The sequence below is a fragment of the Diospyros lotus genome, chromosome 15 (genome assembly GCF_014633365.1).
Source record: "Diospyros lotus cultivar Yz01 chromosome 15, ASM1463336v1, whole genome shotgun sequence".
Taxonomy (NCBI): Eukaryota; Viridiplantae; Streptophyta; class Magnoliopsida; order Ericales; family Ebenaceae; genus Diospyros; species Diospyros lotus.
Window position 1 is genome coordinate 28,418,019 of NC_068352.1, and position 22,158 is coordinate 28,440,176.

The 22,158-nt window shown below is 32.7% G+C and overlaps 1 protein-coding gene across 14 annotated transcripts; it reads right to left on the reverse strand.

The window, feature by feature from the left end:
- Nucleotides 1–903: 903 nt before the first annotated feature.
- LOC127791742 (probable disease resistance protein At1g61190) lies at nt 904–11,337 on the reverse strand. 14 transcript variants are annotated; one of them, XR_008020979.1, is made up of 10 exons: nt 10,043–10,232; nt 9,891–9,914; nt 6,725–9,661; nt 5,788–6,441; nt 4,869–5,522; nt 3,919–4,587; nt 1,774–2,543; nt 1,440–1,655; nt 1,191–1,279; nt 904–1,110 (listed from the first exon to the last, which is right to left on the reverse strand). XR_008020979.1 is itself a non-coding variant. In XM_052321717.1 (10 exons), exons 3-8 carry the CDS (start codon nt 9,629–9,631, stop codon nt 1,460–1,462), a joined length of 5,850 nt encoding a protein of 1,949 aa, XP_052177677.1. In that variant the 5' UTR covers nt 9,632–9,661; nt 9,891–9,914; nt 10,043–10,232; the 3' UTR covers nt 904–1,110; nt 1,252–1,279; nt 1,440–1,459. The 14 variants fall into 14 exon arrangements, 11 of the variants coding, with proteins under 11 accessions (XP_052177677.1, XP_052177676.1, XP_052177675.1 ...); XR_008020978.1 differs by having other exon boundaries at nt 1,252–1,315; XR_008020977.1 differs by having other exon boundaries at nt 1,191–1,315.
- Nucleotides 11,338–22,158: the final 10,821 nt, after the last annotated feature.

Below are 22,158 nucleotides of genomic sequence, written 5' to 3' on the forward strand. Positions count from 1 at the left end.
TGAGTTTTACTAAGATGAAACTCAGCTCGTTTATAAATTAAAATTTAAAGTTAAATTCAATCTCGACTTACTTATCTTAACGAATAGACTAAAACGACAATTTAATGAACTAAACACCAAGCTCATTTACGACCCTGAGGATAATGGCTAAGTATAGCGCATATAGGAAATATGAACAGTCATGTTGGGTGGTGGTACAGTGATGCCAACCATAATAGTGATGTGGGTCACCTTTAGAACATATTGGAACAAATAGATCAATAATTTTTATTTCCTCTTTATCCCACAATTTTATGTTTTTTAACATTGCCACCACCAAGGAGATTAGGGCAACATTTTTTATCCTCTAGTACGGGAGACCAAGATAAATCTATGCTAAAACGACTCTTAGATAAAAAAAATTATGTCAAACCCAAAAAATAGTCTTCTAATTGTTAAACATGTTTCACCAAATTAATCCTCAATGGTGACAAATATATATAAATTTTAATTATAATCGCTAGTGTTTTAATTATTGATGAAAATTAAATTTGAATTATAAGTAGAAGCTATGAATAGGTTTAGACAAGTGGGGTGACAAGAAGAAACTATTGCTCTTGCTCTCTGAATGAATAAATCAAAATTTTGTTCCACCACCTGATCAAATTACTTTTCTCAAGGTTCATGTTAAGGTATTAATTTTTGCATTATAAGGAATTTCTGCAAGCTTTTTAATTTTCTAAGAATCATAGGTGGAATAACATTTCTTTTCTAAATAGATTGTTTCTTTCAATTGAAAGCCATTCTACACATTTTTTTTGTTTCTTTTTTTTTTTTCAAACAAGACAAATATAAACTTAAATAAATATATAATTCTAAACACACACACACACACACATATCTATCCATTAGATGAGACCCAACTAAACAAAAATGCTTAATATTGTTATACAAACCAAATTTATAACAAATTCTGCAATTAAAAGTTCAAAGAAAGCACACACTTTGTTATAATTATTTTAATAATAGAAATGAATCCTTCATTACATGTATCAACATCATGAACAATATATATGTATATGTAACCACACGTGCACAATGTCCCAAAAGCAATCTAGCAAACACCCATACCTTAAGAAAACAACAAAGCAACAACTCACAACAAAACTCTATAAATATAGATCATCGTAGGGAAAATAATTCAAAGTTACCTATCAAATAGCACCCATGGACTTAATTTATCATCATCGTCATCGATTTTGAATTGCTCACCTTATAAATAGGGTTTTCTTCATCAAATCTGCATTAGAACCGTGTTTAAGATTTGCATCAAAACCTGAAAAATTTCAAATTGTGTCTCACCAAACAAAGAGTTGATAACAAACAAAGCAAATTTGATATTAAATTCAATTGGAAAACTGAGAAAAAAAAAAGTTTCTTTTATGATAAGGGTTTATCACCATTATATGTGTTCCATGATTTACTCTTCACTCTCAGATTCACTCTCTGAGTCCCTCTCAGATTCACTCTCTGAGTCCCTCTCAAATTCACTCTCGGAGCCATCTCTCCAATATATGTGATTCATAATTTTGTTAGTATCAAAGAAATCTTCTAGCGTATATTCATTCCGGTTGAAGCTGCTATCTCCCCAATGTATGATTTTCCTCATGTGGTTCCTGTTAGGAAAAAATGGCAAGTTAATATCCACATACGTTCAAAATGGAACAAATTAAAGTATATAAAATTGTTTATAAGGTAAGTCCCCACAAATTGTGTAAGATTTTACAATTTTACCTGGTCTCAAAATATGCATTAAGATTTGTGATTTCAACCATTTCATCTCCTACCACGGCTCGCATCATCCTCGGCACCAAACAAATTTGTCCAGAAACAAAGGTCTTCATTTTTGGACAATTCTTCACACCAACTCCGCGCAATGATGAAAAGCTAAAAGAACCTCTCTCATCATTGCATAAGTTTTTGAGGTTTGGTAGGCCAATTAAAATCAAATATTCTAATTTTAAAAATTCAATCTGCCAAGTTGCCTTTTCTTCCCCTGCAATATTACCATTATTCTCTTCAATAATAATAATAATCTCTTCCATCATTTCACAATACTCCACCACTAGCTTCTTTAGGTGTTGAAGAGTCGTAGCCATGGAATGTGTAAGCAGACTTTTCATTTGAGGACACTTACGGATATTTATGTACTTCAAGTTTCGAAGGCCCTCAATTTCACGAAGATTCTTGTTCCACAGAAACACCAACTCAGGTAAGTCAATGAGCATTAATCTTTCCACATCAACAACCAGCTCCTCACAAACGCTTATTGTGCTGTCAAAATCAATAACATGTTTGAACCCCTGACAATTCTCTAAGTGTAAATGATTGATTATTCTAAAGCTTCGCCTCAAATGATGAGATAAAACCTTGGTCGAGACTTGACATCCGATTAATCTCACTTTGTGTAGATGTTCTTGTGTGCTATCTAGATCCCAAAGTTGTATCTCTCTTGTGCTTTTAAGGTCTCTCAAACAGAGAGTTTTCACGTTGGGGCAAACATCCTGCAAAAACTTATGTTTTTATGATATCTAAAAATTACCATTCTTATTCTTAAAATAAATAAAATTAACAATGAATGATAAAAAAATTAAAATTTGCATATATATAATATGTGTAATTTTTACTTCCTTAAAATCTACACATTCATATATTTTTTGTAAACGTCAAAATAATACTTGCTTAAAATAAAGTAATGCCTACTTATATGAGTTGGAGTTTACTGCCATAAATTCTAATTTAATTTCTTTGATTTATGATGGCAATCATCAACAAAAATGAATATTATACTTCACATTTTCCTTTACAGTATATGAAGCAATTTGCCTACCATTAATTTTTTTGGACTATAGAGAAATGGGTTTATTATATTTATTTTAACAGCTTAGTAATATATGGAAAAAAAAGACACTTTTAATTGAAAGATTAATGTGTACAGCAGTGTCATTACTATGAAGATTTTTTTTAATTTTTTTTCTTATAAAGTACATTAAAAACCAAGCTCATAAAAGGAGGAAGAACGCAACAAAACAAGTTGGCTAAATAAGAAGGGGCCTAAAGCAACAACAATCAAGGGAAAACAAGCCCTAAGATCACAAAAACAAAAGCAGAGCAAAATGAGGAGGCCTTGTTTTGTGGTTGGGGGGGGACTAGCAAGGCAAAAAAATTGTCGTATTGCTTAGGGGTAACTAAATTAACTTTTACATCTTTAAGGAGTTAGGGAAGATAACCTAGAAAGGTTACTGCTTGCAATTAAGCTGTTTCTAAGCCAATCAAAGCCAAAATTCCCAACAAGGCTGCCACCATGTGGGATACGTAAAAAGAAACAACATACCCAGCATTAAGAAGAAACTGAAACAAACAAACAAGCTAAAAATTAACAGCAAATTAAGCATGATAACTCCATCATCATGTCCTTATTGGGAAAGGTCACCATTTGAATCCCAATGTTGTTTCATCAAGAGGGTTTTATTCGTTCGATTGTTTTTATTTAAGAGTGAAAGGAAGCCTTGGTTAAGGGGCAGACAGAGGCGCTCATAACCAGACCAACTCACAAACTTAATAAATAGAGTTAAAACTATAATTATAAAATTAAAAAAAATAAAAATTATAAAATGAACTCTTGATAATATCTAAATGATAAAAAATTCAACTTCAAATACATGAAATATATACTTATTTTATTACGACTACATTTATAATCTAAACTAGTGAAAATAATAAAAATTAAAATAAAAGTATCCATTGTATGCAAGTATATTTAACTTCTAGGGAGGATTAAGACTTCACACATTATAGTTGTATGTTGACATATTAAAATTAAAATTTTATTTTTGTTTTGATTATATATGTCCATTAGAAGAGTTGGAATATTCGTACCTGGTAATTAAATAAACGTGGTGCTTCAAACTTGGACTCATAAAAACTTCTAAGATTTTGTAAATCTTCAAGCCACAATTCTTCTAATTCATTGAACTTAATTGTACCATCATCGATCTTTCCTTCTCCCCTGGCCTCCGACACTATCACTTCCATTCTGGGACAACCTTTTATGCATAAATATTGGATGCGCACAAGATGTCTAGCAACAAAAGTTGAAAATGCTTGTCTCAAACTGCCACAATCTGTAATTGATATCCTTTTTAGGTGTAAATTGACAGAATTATCATAGGAGCAGTAGTCCTCATCACTAAGCCATGTTTTCATCAACTTGGGAAGATTATCTAACCGAAGATCTATCAACTTTGGGAACACATCATTGAATTTAGATTTAATTGTAGGACTTTGGATGTTAGGATTGAGGTCTTCAACTAACAATGTCAAAGAAGGACAATTTTCAACCTCTAATATCCCCAAATTTTGCAATCGTGGGAGCATATTTGAAGGGAACACATTTACCAAAGTATCACAATTGTGAACATAAACATCCTCCAATTGAGAAAAAGATATTTTGTTTGATCTTTCTGGAAATTGAATCGCTTGCATGTTCCAAATATATTCCACTGGTAACTTATCAATCTTCAAACGTGTTAAGACGGGAAAAAGAACCTGTCATATAAAATTTAATATTAGGCTATACACTTTTGTATTTTAATCTTTGATTTTATTGTTATCAACACAAAAATAAAGGGATTAAAAAACAGATAATAAGAGTTAGCTTGACAATACAAATAAAAAGTAGTAGTTAACTTGTCCTAACTTTATTTTCTGAAATGATAAAAAATAATTTAAAGAAAAAAATAATTTTGTTGGTGACATTATATCAAACATCATCATAAAAAAATAATTTAAATAAAAAAATAAATAACATGTTAAAAATTAATGCATACCTTTTCATCAAAGATAAATTCTGCTGTTGCAGTAAAATTTGAAAGGTTTTTCTCGGTTGTTGTCTTCTCCATTTTGGGGTAGAAGCTTTTAAATTGTGAAAGTTCCCTCAATTCCAAGTCCACCAATTGACTGAAAATAATTGCTTCATCAGTTGCAACTTTCTCTTCACGATGACAATCTGCTACTCCAATTATTTGTTTCATTTTATTACGACACTCTACTTCTGGTGTTTGAAGTTGCTGGAGTGCTCTGGCGACGGAGGAGGAAAAGAGAAATTTCAGACCGTGACAGCCATAAATTTTTAAAGAGGTTAATTTACTAAAAGGTCCCCCACCACTTGCTATCAACTTTGGGAACACATCATTGAATTTAGATTTAATTGTAGGACTTTGGATGTTAGGATTGAGGTCTTCAACTAACAATGTCAAACAAGGACAATTTTCAACCTCTAATATCCCCAAATTTTGCAATCGTGAGAGCATATTTGAAGGGAACACATGTACCAAAGTATCACAATTATGAACATAAACTTCCTTCAATTGAGAAAAAGATACTTTGTTTGATCTTTCTGGAGATTGAATCGCTTGCTTGTTCCAAATATATTCCACTGATAACCCGAAAATCTTCAAATGTGTTAAGACGGGAAAAAGAACCTGTCATATAAAATTTAATATTAGATCATACACTTTTGTATTTTAATCTTTGATTTTATTGTTATCAACACAAAAAAAAAAAGGATTAAAAAACAAATAATAAGAGTTAGCTTGACAATACAAATAGAAAGTAGTAATTAACTTGTCCTAACTTTATTTTCTGGAATGATAAAAAATAATTTAAAGAAAAAAATAATTTTGTTGGTAACATTATATCAAACAGCATCATAAAAAAATAAATAACATGTTAAAAATTAATACATACCTTTTCATCAAAAATAGATTCTGCTGTTGCGGTAAAATTTGAAAGGTTTTTCTCAGTTGTTGTCTTCTCCATTTTAGAGTAGAAGCTTTTGAATTGTGAAAGTTCCCTCAATTCCAAGTCCACCAATTGACTGAAAATAATTGCTTCATCAGTTGCAACTTTCTCTTCATGATGACAATCTACTACTCCAATTATTTGTTTCATTTTATTACGACACTCTACTTCTGGTGTTTGAAGTTGCTGGAGTGCTCTGGCGACGGAGGAGGAAAAGAGAAATTTCATACCGTGACAGCCATAAATTTTTAAAGAGGTTAATTTACTAAAAGGTCCCCCACCACTTGCTATCAACTTTGGGAACACATCATTGAATTTAGATTTAATTGTAAGACTTTGAATATTAGGATTGAGGTCTTCAACTAACAATGTCAAACAAGGACAATTTTCAACCTCTAATATCCCCAAATTTTGCAATCGTGAGAGCATATTTGAAGGGAACACATGTACCAAAGTATCACAATTATGAACATAAACTTCCTTCAATTGAGAAAAAGATACTTTGTTTGATCTTTTTGGAGATTGAATCGCTTGCTTGTTCCAAATATATTCCACTGATAACCCGAAAATCTTCAAATGTGTTAAGACGGGAAAAAGAACCTGTCATATAAAATTTAATATTAGATCATACACTTTTGTATTTTAATCTTTGATTTTATTGTTATCAACACAAAAAAAAAAAAGGATTAAAAAACAAATAATAAGAGTTAGCTTGACAATACAAATAGAAAGTAGTAATTAACTTGTCCTAACTTTATTTTCTGGAATGATAAAAAATAATTTAAAGAAAAAAATAATTTTGTTGGTAACATTATATCAAACAGCATCATAAAAAAATAATTTAAATAAAAAAATAAATAACATGTTAAAAATTAATACATACCTTTTCATCAAAAATAGATTCTGCTGTTGCGGTAAAATTTGAAAGGTTTTTCTCAGTTGTTGTCTTCTCTATTTTGGAGTAGAAGCTTTTAAATTCTGGAAGTTCCAACAATCTCAAGTACACCAATCGACTGAAAATAATTGTTTCATCAATTGCAACTCTCTCTTCGTGATGATCATCTACTGCTCCAATTATTTGTTCCATTTTGCTACAACGCGATACTTCTAGTGTTTTAAGTTGTTGGAGTGCTCTGGCGATGGAGGAGGTAAAGAGAAATTTCATACCGTTACAATCACAAATATTTAAAGCGGTTAATTTACTAAAAGGTCCCCCACCACTTGCTATAAACTTTAGTTGTGGCTTGCCATGTAAGAATAGCCCTTCCAAGTGCGGAATCCTCTTCAACCACAACACATTAACTTTGTCCATCAAGAGGTGAAATTCATCATCTATACGATGAATATCATGAATTTCCAAAACATTCAAGGTTTGCATACGAAACATATAACTGTTGGGGGGAAGGTTTATTAATATTGCAAAACTAATCAATTTCTGAAATAAGTTGGGGCATTCTTGCACCATAATCTTGAAACTTTCTGCTGAAATACGCACATATAAAACTGTTAATTGAGTCAATGATTTCAACTCAGCAATACTCGCATTGCTCATTCCCTTACCATCTACGGTGGTATCCCATCCAATAAAGGTGCCTAAGACATACAACTCTTCTAGATGGATCAATTTGGATATCACATCCTTTGGAATCACTTTGGGCCTTTCCAGTTTCAAAGACCGTAAACAAATCAATTCTCCAATTTCTTGTGGCAACTCTTCTATCTCAAATCCCTCAAAACTAAGTATCTTAATGTGATTTTTTAAATTTTGAATTGTAGTCAAGTCTCCCAATAATTTGCAATTGCTTAGACGTAACATTCGAAGATGATGCAACTCCAAAATTGATGATGGGAGCTCCAAGGATATGCTTTCCAAATCTAAAACTCTTGCCTCCTCCATGCCTTTAAAGAAGTCATTCGGAATTATAGCTGAAAATTTTCCAAGCTTCAACACAAGGGTATGCACTAGTGGACAATCGAGCACGCCGCAACGAGAAGGAAAGTTGTCATTATTGATCCTTAATGAGATTGCTGTGTGCTGCTTCCAGGCATCATTCTTCGGCCACTCTCGAATTTCGTGATTTACCATGAACTGTTGTCGCCCTGGCCAATCACGACCAACTCCGTGTTCTGTTTGCTTCACCTCTGTGATAGAAATTGCAAGGTCACGAATAACGTCATGCATTGAGACATAATACTCGTTTATTCCATTCAGTAACAAGCAAGACCTTTTCAGCTTATTAACCATGGCTTGTACTTGAATTCTTGCATCTTTCAGCGTATCCACCCTTCCAAGGAACCCCAAGGCAAAGCTATATTTAACCAAGTCATCAATAGAAATCTGAGCATCTTCAGGGAACAAACAGCAGAGCAAGAAACACGACTTTGCATCCTCGTCTTTTAGAAAATCATAGCTCCACTTCAAGGGGGTATAACCCACTGGATCAATTTCTTCAATGTATTTTAGGGGGGAATTCTTTAATTGGAGAAGTGCATTGCGCCACTCAACCTCTTCCTCGTCCTTTAATGCAGCTGCAACTGCAACGATAGCGATAGGCAGACCTCCACATTTCTTGCTCACCTCTCTTGCTATCAATTCATCGACTCCAAAATCTCCTGTCACCTTTGTAAACAACTCCCATGCTTCGTTCTCCTCCAAGTACCCAACGGAAAAATATGAATGAACGCCCATCACTTTGAAGACATCTTTTCTACGCGAGGTTAGCAAAATTTTGCAATCTTTGTGGCTAGGGCCCGAAATAGGAATACCAATTGCATTCAAGTCTAGTCCTTGCCAAAGGTCATCCAATATTACCAATATCTTCTTCCCGTTTAACAATGCCTTTCGTAACTCATCCGCTCTTCCTGACTCACTTGTTCGTTCATACCTGAGTTCCAGTTGGGATTCAATATCTTCTTGTAGCTTTGAGGTGTTTGGATCTTTAGACACAACTACAATCACAATCTTAAAAAAAATTCCTAGTTTCCTAGCTTCTTTGGCAACCTCTTTCACCATCGTCGTCTTCCCAGCACCACCAGGCCCATGGACCCCAATCATGTCAACCCCAGAATCCTTCAAAGCCTCCATGATTTCCTCAAAAACTGAAGCTCTTGATGGGAACGTGGTGTAATACTGAGAAGAATCAAAGAGCGGCTCCGATTGGAAAGGTGCATCGCGTGCCACTGGTGGCGTCTGTAGCAGCTCACCCCTACTTATGAGTTTAGTGACCTCCGACATTTTGTCGTCAGCATCCTTACCCCTCTTGTGACGCCACAGTAAGTTGGGACACATGCAGCCCGGAAAACACTTGAAAGATTCTCCGTTTTCTTGTTGACGCAGGAAATTGGCGAAGTCTCGTTCCATCTGTTCTCCGTTTTCTTGTTCGCGGAGGAAGTTGGCGAAGTCTCGTTCCATGATCTGTTCTCCGTTTTCTTGTTGACCCAGGAAGTTGACGAAGTCTTGTTCCATCTGTTCTCCGTTTTCTTGTTGACGCAGGAAATTGGCGAAGTCTCGTTCCATCTGTTCTCTGTTCTCTTGTTGACGCAGGAAGTTGGCGATGTCTCGTTCCATCTGTTCTACTTCCCCTAGCCAACTGGAGACCTCAGTTTCAATGAATCTCCCATTGCGTGTGGCTGTATCCACCAGTCGCTGGATTCTCTCCTTTTTTTCACCGAGCCTCCTATTTTCTTTTTCCAGTCGGTGGACCAGATCCTCGTATTGAAACACATAAGCCCCATGCTTCATCACGGGTTCTTTGAGAGAACTGAGAATCGTCCCCACACACGAACTCATGATGTTTGTCAAAATCAAATTGCTCCCGTCCTGTGAAATGAGATTTCAAAGAGGTAGCTATATATGTATGTGCGCGTGTCAGGAGATTAAGGAGGAGGAGAAAATCCAAACAATATATTCAACTTTCTTTCTGTCTTTATAATTCTATCTAGGTTGGTACCATTCGAACTCATATCTTGATTCAACTGCCAAAGAAAATAAAAGAACGAGAGAGAGAGAGAGAGAGAGAGAGAGAGAGAATTAAGGAACAGATGAATACCTCGTCTTAAATGAGAAGAAGCAGCTGGAGAGAGGGAAGAGAGAGGTGACTGAGTAGGTCTTCTTGTAAAGTAAAAATTAAAGGGAAAATAGAGAGAAGAGAATAATAAGAAGAAAGGGAGTAGTTGGTATGTTTGAGAGATAGAGATGTACCTAATCGATCTTCAACCAAAGCTTTTGGATCTCAGATCCACCACAGCATCAGCATGCAGATGCAGGGGAGACGACGAAGCTCCAATCCTTACAGACGAAAGAAAGATGCTGTTTTCTTCCGCGGAATTGGAAAGCAAAACTTGACAGCTAACTTTAACTCTTGACAGAATTAAAGGACAATGGGAAGATGCGCGTGAATGCAATGCAATGCAATCCAATGATGCGGCTCACTAGTAGTAATTGCAAAGTGGGACCAGGTGTGGAATTGAAAAGCTGACTAGTAATTAATGTAAAATTGTCAACAAAAATTAAAACTTCACGTGGCATGCTTTTCAATAAAAATTTGTACGTGCCCTTTTTATAATAAAATAAATATGTTTTATATTAAAATATAAAAATAATTTACATAAAAAAATTTTATTATCAAGAACATTCCATAACAGTAACAGTAGTGATAATAAAGTTTCGTTTTCTGTATTCACATATCATGATGATATATTTTATTTAAAGTTATAATTCAAATATTGAAAGTCGATCGGACAATATCATATATTTTATCTGAAGCCAGAATTCAAATCATGAAACTGAGATAATTTTGGGAATTTATTTAATTTTTTCCTTCTTCTCACTCATGTGATGTGGTGAGTTAAATTTTTGATTAATTTATTAAATATTAAATGTAATTAATTAATAGAAAGAAACAAGCAAGCTAAAGATTCCTTCCTTTACTTGTTGACTTGTCGGTTCTGCTCTCTCTCTCATCTCATTGCTTCTTTTCTCTCTCCTTGTATTCAATACTAATTGACTCTATAACGGAATACTTTAGAGTAATTTCATTTGATGTTTTTATATTAATTAAGTTACTGTTTATTAATGAATATATAAAATAAAATATAAAAATATTTTTTTATTATGTTAGTTAAATTTATTTAATAATTTTAAAAAAATATTACCTAACTTCTTATTTAAATAAATTTAACTCTCTTCATCTCTAAATATATTTATTTTGTACTTTACAGATAAAAAAATTATTCATATAATATAAATCTATTTTAAAAAATTTAGTAAATAGTTTAACAAAAAAAATTAAATATTTTTATGTTATATTAATCATTTTATATCTTAATTTAAAAAATATTTTAATTTTATTTTAATATAAATTTATATTTTATTTATTTTAATAAATATTATCTAAATTTATAATATAATATATTTAGATAAGATTGCAAAGTAAGGAACAGATCAATGCCTCTTCTTAAATGAGAGGAAGCAGCTGGAGAGACAAAAAAAAGAAGAAATTGAGGAGTTGCTGCTGCTGTTGTGTTTGAAATATACTTCATCTCGAGCTAATTGTCTTTACGTGATTTTGTTTATTTTTAATTTTTATAAAAAAATAAATTATAAATAAAGATCTGATTTTATTACATTAAATAAAAAATTAAACTCATGATAAAAAAAATAAATCACAAATAAAAATCTTATATCACTATTCAAGACAAAAAAAAAAAAAAAATCAAACTCACCATGTATTGTTACAAACTCCAGTCTTAAACTATTCCACCTACAATTCAATTTTAATTTTCAACCAATCAAGCAAGCCGATGAATCAACTTTCGCTGTGACAGAGTTAACTTTGGCAGTGCAAAGGACATTGGGAAAGCTGCCATTCGCGTTTGGCAATAGTAAAGATGCCCGTGAATGCAATTAAATTTCTTCTTTATTCACGTGACTTGTCTGTTCTTCAGGTCCTTTCCTTTATTCACGTGGGGTGATTGTTCTGTTTTTTTATCTCATTGCTTGTTTTTCTCTCTTTACGTCCTTTGTTTATTCACTTGACTTGTCTATTTGTTCCCTACTTTTTTTTATATCATCGCTTGTTTTCTATTTGTTCTCTATTCATGTGACTTGTCTGTTTTTTACGTTCTTTCCTTTATTCACATGGCTTGTCTATTTTGCTCCCTCATTTTCTCATTTCATCTCTTACTTTTTTCTCTTCTCTATACACGTGATTTGTCTATTTTTTACATCATTTCCTTTATTCACGTAACTTGTCTATTTTATTACCTCATTTTTTCATATCATCGCATGCCTTTTTCTTTTCTCTATCCACGTGATTTGTCTGTTCTTTACGTCATTTCCTTTGTCTATTTTGCCCCCCTTCTTTTCTCATATCATCACTTGTTTTTTTCTCCTCTATTTACCTGACTTGTTTATTCTTAATTGCATTGGTTGTATTATTCAAAAGGATTAAAATTTTTATATAAAGAATGATGTTCACATTGTACCATCATGTTTTAATTCAATATGAATTATTAGGTGGTATGGGGCCACTAATTTGATTCTCTTCTTTGTATTTCTGGCAATGGCATGTCCATACATTTCTTGATCTATACATTTTATCATTTCCGATCAAAAAAAGAGTTAACTTTATCTGTGCAAAGGAAAGGACAATGGGAAAGCTGTCTTCCGCGTTTTGCAACAGTAAAAATGCGCCTGAGTGAATGCAATGATGTGGTGCAAGGCGTGGAATCGGAAAGCTGACATCCGCTACGCAAAGGACAATCAGGAAATGTAAACTTTATTTAATTAGTGTGAACTTTCGGCGTGCCAAAGGACAATCCGAAAGTGGTGCAAGGCGTGGAAATGTAAACTTTCGGCGTTGGCAGTAGTAAAGACGTGTCTGGGGATGTGGAATAGAGATTTTTTTCTCATTTCTTAAATACTTTTTTATTTATTTAATTAGTGTTTTTTGGTGTTCATGATTGCATGCATAGCAACTGCGTCAAAGACTAGCGACCAAAATTAAATGTCGATTTAAAATATAACACCACCCCTCTTCAAGTGGTAGGTTTAATACTAACATCATCATGGGAAAAAATTATGATTAAAAATAAAATTATTATATAAATGGATTGAATACTAAGTTTATGATTGATGGCTGTCAATGATGGAATTCAGAATTATTATTAGAACTAGTTTTCTTTATATTTTATTATTAGTATAATAAAGAGTTAATAATAATATAAAAATAGATAAAAATTTTGAACTAAAGAGCGAGAGAGATTCACGCTTGAAAGTTCCTATTGTATTCAAATAGAGATGTGCTTTTATAAACTAAAATAAATAAATATCAATTACAATTATGATATAAAAATTTTAAAAATTATCACATAAGACTTACTAGACTTAAAAATACGTAATGTACCTAATCTTCAGCAGCAGCGGCGGCAGCTCCAGCACCCAACGACTCCCTCTTCAAATTGGATTTGTGATTTATATTATGTTTTTTATATAAATTTTGTATATAGTTGGGTTTTAATTACATTTTTGATTATTTTTTATATTTTATTATATATTTGTTTGTACATAAATATTTAATTATTTTATGTATTTGATTATACATTTGCTTGTATGTAAATAGTTGATTATTTTGTGTATTTAATTATATATTTCATTATATACAAATATTTAATTATTTTATGTATTTAATTATATATTTATTTGTATGCAAATATTTAATTATTTTTTATATTTAATTATATAGTCCTTTATATACGAATATTTGATTATTTTATATATTTAATTATTCATTTCTTTGTATGTGAATATTTAATTATTTTATATATTTGATTATATATTTTATTCTATATAAATATTTAATTATTTTGTATATTTAGTTATACATTTTATTGTATGCATATATTTTATTATTTTATAGATTTAATTATTCATTTTGTGTGTAGTGAATTATTTACTCAGTTAAATAACTAATAAATCTTTAAGAAAATTATCAAATAACTAAAATAAATAAAATTAAAATTTATTAAAAAAATTAAGTGAAATAAAGAGTGAAATAAAAAGAAGAATAAAAATATAATTGAAGCACATATAATTTTTTAAGTAAAATTAAAATAAAAAAATTATTTATAATATATTAGGCACTGAGATAAAGAGGAGGGTTTGGCCTAAAACTTAATCATAGGATTCCATATAAGTCTTGAACTTATCATGTGGTACCTTCTAGCTATCTCTTCCCATATATATGGCTCAAACTCAAAAGTCTCGCTTTTCGTATTAGATGTGGGATTATTCAAACTCAAAATTATACATTTTCACAACACTTTTCCTTTGATCACAATACAAAGGATAGGCAACTATTTGATAAAAAAAAAAAAAAAAAGCCCAATAACTAATTGAACAACTAAGTTAGAATGTCAAGATTCCACAACATACACTCCATAATAAAGAGGGTGATGTAGAATACAAAATCAAACAATTAAATTTGGATGAGATCAATGAAATTAAGGTTACTCTTTTACATATAAAAATTAAAGACCATGCATCCATCACAATAAATTTTATACAAGCACTTATTGTTTCTTTAAAAAATGCAACAACATATTTAAACTTTTTCATTATGTAAAACTACCAATTTTAAAAATCAATCTTGAAATAACAATAACAAAAACACCAAAACCTAGGAAAAAAAAACAAAACAGCACCTCTCCCCCAATACTAACAAGGATAGAGATGGAGACTAGCAAGGAGACCTCAAATCTCTAAATTTTTGCTTTTTGATTATGTTTCAAACTCCCTCCTACTCTAGTATTTATAGTCATTCAAAATTCATAATTTTGTTTTACCTTATCAATCCTATAACCGTTCATAATTCAGATTTCAACTTATTCTTTTTCTGTTACACTTAACTCCAAATCCAAATCTCGATTTCTCTCAACTAAGATCATCCTCAACCTCCTTATCCTCCTTATGTTCAAACTCTTAATTACATCTCAAGGGCTATTTTTGTGCTCTCTATAGAACAAAATTATCAACTAAATAAAATTTTGCATAAAAATAAACTATAACCCTCCTCCAATACAATTTTTACACTAATTAAATCAAGAATCATCATAATCTCAACTTCCACAAATAAATGGTCACACATTATTTAAAATTCTGTTAACCAATTATAGAAACATTTTTACCATGTAACTAATAATATGATTGCCTTTTTTATGAATACAAAAGTCTTGCATAAATATGATGACCCATTAAGATAATCATGTGCCCATTTAAAAGAGGAAGACTGAATAGCCTATCAAAGAAAGTGGATATGATGAAATTATTCAGTTGGACACAAACTTACGTGGGCATTTAACAAAAAGAAAAGATAAATCCCACAAATGTTTATTGAATCTAGATTCTTCCTAAATGAAAAGATCAAATCTATTTGAAAAATAATAATTATTTAACCAAGTGTGGTGATATAGAAGATCCAAATAATGTGGTAGCAATCTTTTTTAAATTCTAAGTATAAACGAATCCTTGGATTGACTCCTACATAATTGGTGAATTTACTTCCATAACATTAAATACAAAAATTACAAAAAAAATAACAAGATTGGCTATTGCTTCATCTATAATCTCAAAATACTAAAATAATCTACTAAATAAAATTTTGAAAAAAAGCAATAAAACCCTCAGATAATTATTACATGGAGATAATGACAAATGTTGAATAACAAAATTTTAGAACAAAATTTAAAAACCCTCCAACCATTACACATAGTTAGCCAAAGCTTAACAACACAATTATCTTGACTAAAAGACCTTAAACACAATACAACAACATATCTAGCCATTATCCCACTATGTGGGGTTGGCTACATGAATTCTAGACTTCTATGTGGGTTACATCCCAACAGATAGTTTGTCTAAAATTCATATTTAGATCCGACTAGGTTTTACGCTGGCTGTCGGTTATCTAACGCAACCCTCCTCCTTTATCCGGGCTTGGGACCACCTTAAACACAATCTTTCAATAATTTTTTTTTTCAAACTGTGAAAACTCAATTAATCTCAAGATGTGATCTAATTAATAATTGAACCAAGAATGTCTATTTATGGTCCATAAGCATAATTAGACTAAGAGTCTTAAACCTATCACAATAGCTATTCACAAGGTAAATCAAATGCCAACTAGGTGTTTTATTTTTTAAGTGTTTTCATGGAGCAATGAACACAATAAGGCAACAAATAGCCAACCAAGAAAGCTTGAAAAGCCTAAGAAAATGTGATTACAGTTCACTCGATTTATCATCCATTCTATCTCCTAGAAATTTCACAACATTTTTTCTTCTGCAATACAGAGAATAGGCAGTTTACAAGGGGATGCACTAAAAACCATTAGAAACTTCTTGATAAAAATAAAAGCCCAATGACTGATTAATGAGAATCGTCAAAGGATGCAATTTTGGCAAAATATTGAGACAAGACTGCATACTAGGTAAATCATTACAAGATACAAGAACAAACAACCAAATCGTGGAGCTTAACCTGGAGGAATGAACTCACAGATATTTCTACTTTGAGGGGAATGATTGATCGGTCTTCAACGTGAAAGAAAGATCATGCATCTGTGACAACAAACTCTCTACATCAGCCTCTGGCTGTTTGGCTGAGTTGAAAATATCTCCTTTATCAGCTTCTCCATAAGCCCCTTCCAGGTCAACTTTTGCATCATCCATCCTGCACAAATTAAGGTTAACGTAAAGAGTTGATTATTTATTTAGGTTTATGAACTAAACCATACACAGTGGCTCTTGTGAGGAGAATGCATGGAATGGAACAAGTATATAATAAAAGAAGTACAGAAAGACAGCAAAACTTAGCGGCAGACATTAAGAGGCTGTTTGGCTTACCAATTTTTTTCATAACTTTTAAGCTATTTAGCTTTCAAGTTAAAAGTTAAATAGCGTTTAAGCTAATAATGTGTTTGAATAAATGCGTTTTTAAGCTATCAATTAATATTTATGTGTTTGGTTTGAAAGACCTGATAAGCTATTAAAACTTGACAAAAAGACCAAAATAGACATGATGTTGAATGATGTAAAATTTTATTATTAAATGTTAATAAATTATACATAATTATTAAAAATATATTAATACAATATTACTATTGATATTGTATATGTTATATATAATAATAATATATATTATTTTGTGTTATATATATACATATAACATATATTATGTTTATTGTTGTTTTATATATATATATATATATATACACGCTGCACACAATGAGAACAACGGCTGATGACCGACGGTAGCGACAGTAGCCGATGGGGGCGATGGCTGATGGGTAGTGGTCGGTGGGGGCGATGGCTGACGAGTAGCGGCCGATCGGCGGCGATGGCAGTCGGAAGAGGTTGAAATGGAACCTGACGGCGGCTTGCGACGATGGCGCGACCCACCAACCCGACGATGGCTTGAGGCGACTTTGCTGGACGACGCCGACGACGGATCTGGAGGAGGGGCGATGGTGACAGCGAATCTGGAGAAGGGGCAACAGCAAAGGCGGATCTGAAGGAGGGGTGATGGTGACAATAGCAGTAATGGTAGAAGCTCGAAGATGGGAGAAGAAAGGGACAAGGTGTAAATATTCAAAATGTTTGAGGGCAAAATAGTAATAGCATTAGTCAATGCAATAGCTTCTTTCGCAAAAGCTGGGGGGTACCAGTTTTTTTCAAACGCTATTATAGTAGTGTTTAAGCTACCTAGCATTTAAGCGTTTTTGTGTTGCCAAACACTCCACTCAAAAACTAAACGCTGCTTATGCAGCTTATAAGCAGTCAAACCGCAAAACCAAACAGCCTCTAAGTCAGTGTCATGGAATCATGTAGTTCTTGGTGGTTCTTTCTGAGTGGGCTATCTACGGAATAGCTTTTAGAAGTCAAAATATGCAGTAAGCACCATGATACGGGACAGGAATGAATCACAGAAAGTTCAGGACAGAAAACTGTTAAAGAAGAAGAAGATGCTGGATAAGAGAAGAAGCCAAGAAGATGAAACAAGAATAGAAAAGAACAGAGAGAGAGAGAAACTCAAGAAGGAGAAATAATATTATTGAATCATCAAAAGCAGAATAAAAAGTTAAATTATGAGCCCTTCTATATGTCAAAACTAAACCTAACTATAGAAAGATTAAGAATCTAAATTCTAATATGATTCCAATCCAAATCCTATAACATCTATAATTATCAAAAAAAGGGAAACAAATCAAAATAATAAGTTAACGAAATAAATCCTAATCCAAAACCAATCTTTTAAATCAAAATATTTAACAAGATCAAAATATGATTCCATTCTCTAAAAAAAATATAACTATCATCTAAACAATAATGATATATCAAAAAAAGATAAATAAAACAAGATAAATTAATCCCTATCACACTAGCAAACATAAAACTGCCAGATATAGAAAAAGACACTAGCCAATAACCATAAAGAAAGAGAGATCAGTGGTAGAGAGAGCCACGACTTTACCGAAGGGCAGAATGAGCATGTTCTGAAAATCGGGATCCTATGCAGGATCCGTGGAGAGAATTTTTTAGGATTGGATAATAGGATCAGAACGAAAATCACAAGATCCTACCAAAAGTGGAGTATCAGTGTAGAAAGTTTATATAATATTGAGCCCATGCAACAATATACCATGCCTTAATCTCACTAAGTGGAATCAGCTTAAAATGAACTTCAGAATAGATAATAAGCTTAAAGTTGTGTCAAAAAAGAGAAGTAATATTCATGAAACCCAGATCAAGTTAAAATCTTTCACAAAAACAAATAAAAATAATGAATTAAGTAGAAGGAGAAGATAAAGCCAAAAGGGGGAAAAATAAGAAGAGATAATATGACTGTTGATGCAGCAGCAAAGAACAAGAAAAAAGAAAAACATTGAAACGAGACAGCAGTAAAAAAATTGCAGAAAATAGGGGAAAGAGAAAAGAGATAGAGGGAAGAAGAAGAAGAAGAAAGACGTGAAGAAAACGAAAAGAAGAGAGAGAAATAAACCATATTTTTAATCACCAAAAGCTGAAAAAAAAGGTTACATTAAGTTGCAAATGAAAATCCTAACTAACTAGGATAAGATCAAATTAATCTCTCTAAAAGATAATACTAATCTCTTAAATAGGACTTGTAAATGAAAATCCTAACAAACTAGAATAAGATCAAATATCTAACAGAACAAGATAAGAGAACAAATATCACATATCTAACAGAACAATATCTTATCCTAAACCCTAAACTAACTCAAATATCTAACAGAACACGACAAAACAAGATGAAATCTAATCTAAATCTTTTTTAAAATCAAAATCAAACTCAAATATCCCTATCAAAGATGCTTGAACCTTGTTTATTCTTTGACAGAAGGCAATCTAGAAAAGATTTTAATTTTGCGATTGAAGACAAGAAATCCCCAATTTTTGAATTTTCTTAATCCGGTAATGGCCCATTTGGCAAAAAGGTTCACAACCAAAAATATAACATATATGTATAGATATATAGTAAATAGGCCAACAAAAAATGAGGCTTAGATAGGATCGTGGATCCTGTTGGATTGATATCAGGATCAAGATCCTACAATCAACATCCTAATATGATCCTATGGAGATAATTTTTTTGTCCAATCCAGGCCGATTCCAAGGTCATGGCTTGTGGGATCATATGATCTCGTGATCTGGATTGGGATTGTGACAACTATGAGAATGAGGACCTAAAAGTTTGTTCTCTCATTGAGAGAAGCTCAAGATTGTAAGCTCGGAGGCTTTGAGAACCTCCTACTTATACAAACTGACCAAGATATAGAGATGATTTTTTTTTTTTTGGTCAATGAGTACCAGTCCTTGTAGCAATGTCACCAAAATATTGACGGTGCTTGTGGAGTTGACCAACACAAGCACTTGGAGAATGCAGTATGCTCTGAGTTGCCATATGAATGCAAAAATGATACTGCTCTTTCCCAATGGTGTTCTGGAATGTCAAGAATTAAGGCTGTTGGGTTAATGATAGCACAAGTAGAATATGGCATACTCTAAGCTGGCATAGGGGAACTGAATGGGCACCACTCTTCCGCTGTAAAGTATAATGTGTACACCATCTTGAAGATACACTTGAGGTGGACACCTTCTAGGAATCAGTGTAGGCACTAAATAAAGAAAGGGGCAACCTCAATGTTAACTTCTACATGAAAACTTCAAAAACACCAGCCTCTTGAATCACAGTATTTAAGTTCACTACAAGATAGAAAATCTTTAAACCCAATTTAACAAATCCGTAATGCCCAACTAAGAGAAATCAGTTAGTCATAAATTGTTATGCTGGGTATATGGATTAGATGCACCATGGCGGAGTCCAAATATACACTTGACTAAACTACCGAGTGAGACTGCAAAGAAACAATAAAATATGTTAAAGCCCCCACATCAGAAGTCCAAATAAACAATGCAAAATATTGTTTTCCATAAAGGAAAAAAGAAAAAGGATAGATCTGCCTTCTTTTAAGAAACAAAAGTTCAACAGTTTATAGTTGTGGATAATGGGAATTGGTCACCAAAATTGAATTGCAGGCACTATATCTCAAGCATCCAAATACCCTAAACCCCAAAGACTGCATTGGTCCCAAAAAAAAAACGACTACATAAAAACATTTGGCATGCCTGTAATCAAGGATCACATCTAAGCATCTTAAATACCCTGGTATAAGAACACATAAAAGCTATATCCCAGTACTGCAACTTCATTTACTTTTATATAAATGGTAAACTGTGTTCGATGAAATCTATGAATGACTATTTGGAACAAGTTCACATAATATAATTAGAAAAACCTCTATATGGATGAAAAGGAAACAATCTTGTCCTAGACTATTCAACCATATGTTAATCGATATAATCCACTCCATTAAGACCTCCTTTCAAATTATTAGGGAAAAATGATTGATGAATAGACTTTTAGAGGGAAAGAGGCATTCTGAGAGATTATACCTCCGTGAGACATGGACTTCTGATTGCATGCTGTTCACTTCTACAGAATCATGCTGATTGTTAGATAATCCAGAAAAGAGATCTGATTGTGAAAAACTACCAAAATCCATTTCCTGAAAGTTGTTGGTTGAGCCCGGAAGAATTGTATTTGATGTTTGTTCGTCAACAGCAGCATTCTGATAAGTACTTTGTGTCAACGAATTTGTTGAAGCACCTTGTGTCCTAGTAGAACTTGCAAAATCATTCCACACATCAAACGAATCATCTTCTTTGCTTGTCTTGTTGTCAAGAGGAGTCATGCTGTTGGTTTGCCATTGATCATCCGGAAACCAATCAACACTTGAAGAAGGAGTGTCTAATTTATCTGCTGCTATCCCATTCTTCCTCTTGATGGTTGCCTCAACATGTCCAGTCAGGTTAGATGCCGAGAAGTTTGAGTTATTCCAAAGGTCATCTTCACTCCAGTCATTAGTAGCTGAAGCCAAAAGTGTTGAAGTATCCTTCAGTCTTTCATCTTCCAAGTTTTTTCCAGGTCCAAAAACTGAATCCATGTGTGCATACAGGTCAACCGTAGGACCTATAAAAGCATCAAATGATCCTGAAGCTTCATGCTGATTTCCAGAATCAGTATACTGAAAATCTGCCTTCCAACCAGAAAAACCATCATTGTCTTTTACTTCAGAAGAGCTGGACGCTGTTACAGAATGCTGAACGTTCTGAAATGAGCTAAGAATTTCCTGCCTGGGAAATGCTTTTATTTCCACATTATTACTCAGCCTGTCAATTGCATGTTGCCCTTCCGATGAATTAGAAACCATGTCCCTCTTTAAACTGGGAAAAAAGTTGTCCAAATCAGTTCCAGCCAAGTTCAAAGAACTTTTGCTGTGTGTGGATAAATTGCTTCCAAGACTATGCTCTGATTCTTCTGTCTCAGTTGGCCATTTTATTTCTAGATTTAAGAGATTAGATAATGAAATTTCATCTTTTGATGTATGCTAACCCCTGTTTAGTTCATTTTCTTCAATGGAAGGTCCTACAATGTCCTGTTTCAACAAAAATCCCTAATCAATAACAGAACTCATACAAGGATTTGAAAAATAAAAACGAGAGAACATAAGGTTGGCCTACCTCCAAGTCTAAAACACAGGAATTACACTGCACATATAGGAGCCCAAAATTCATGCTTTTCAGAAAAAGGAAAATGTAGTCAAAATTTTCCTTTGATAACTAGAAGCCATTTCTTCCTCTCTATCCTAACAGTCAATTTCAAATTATTATTTCCGT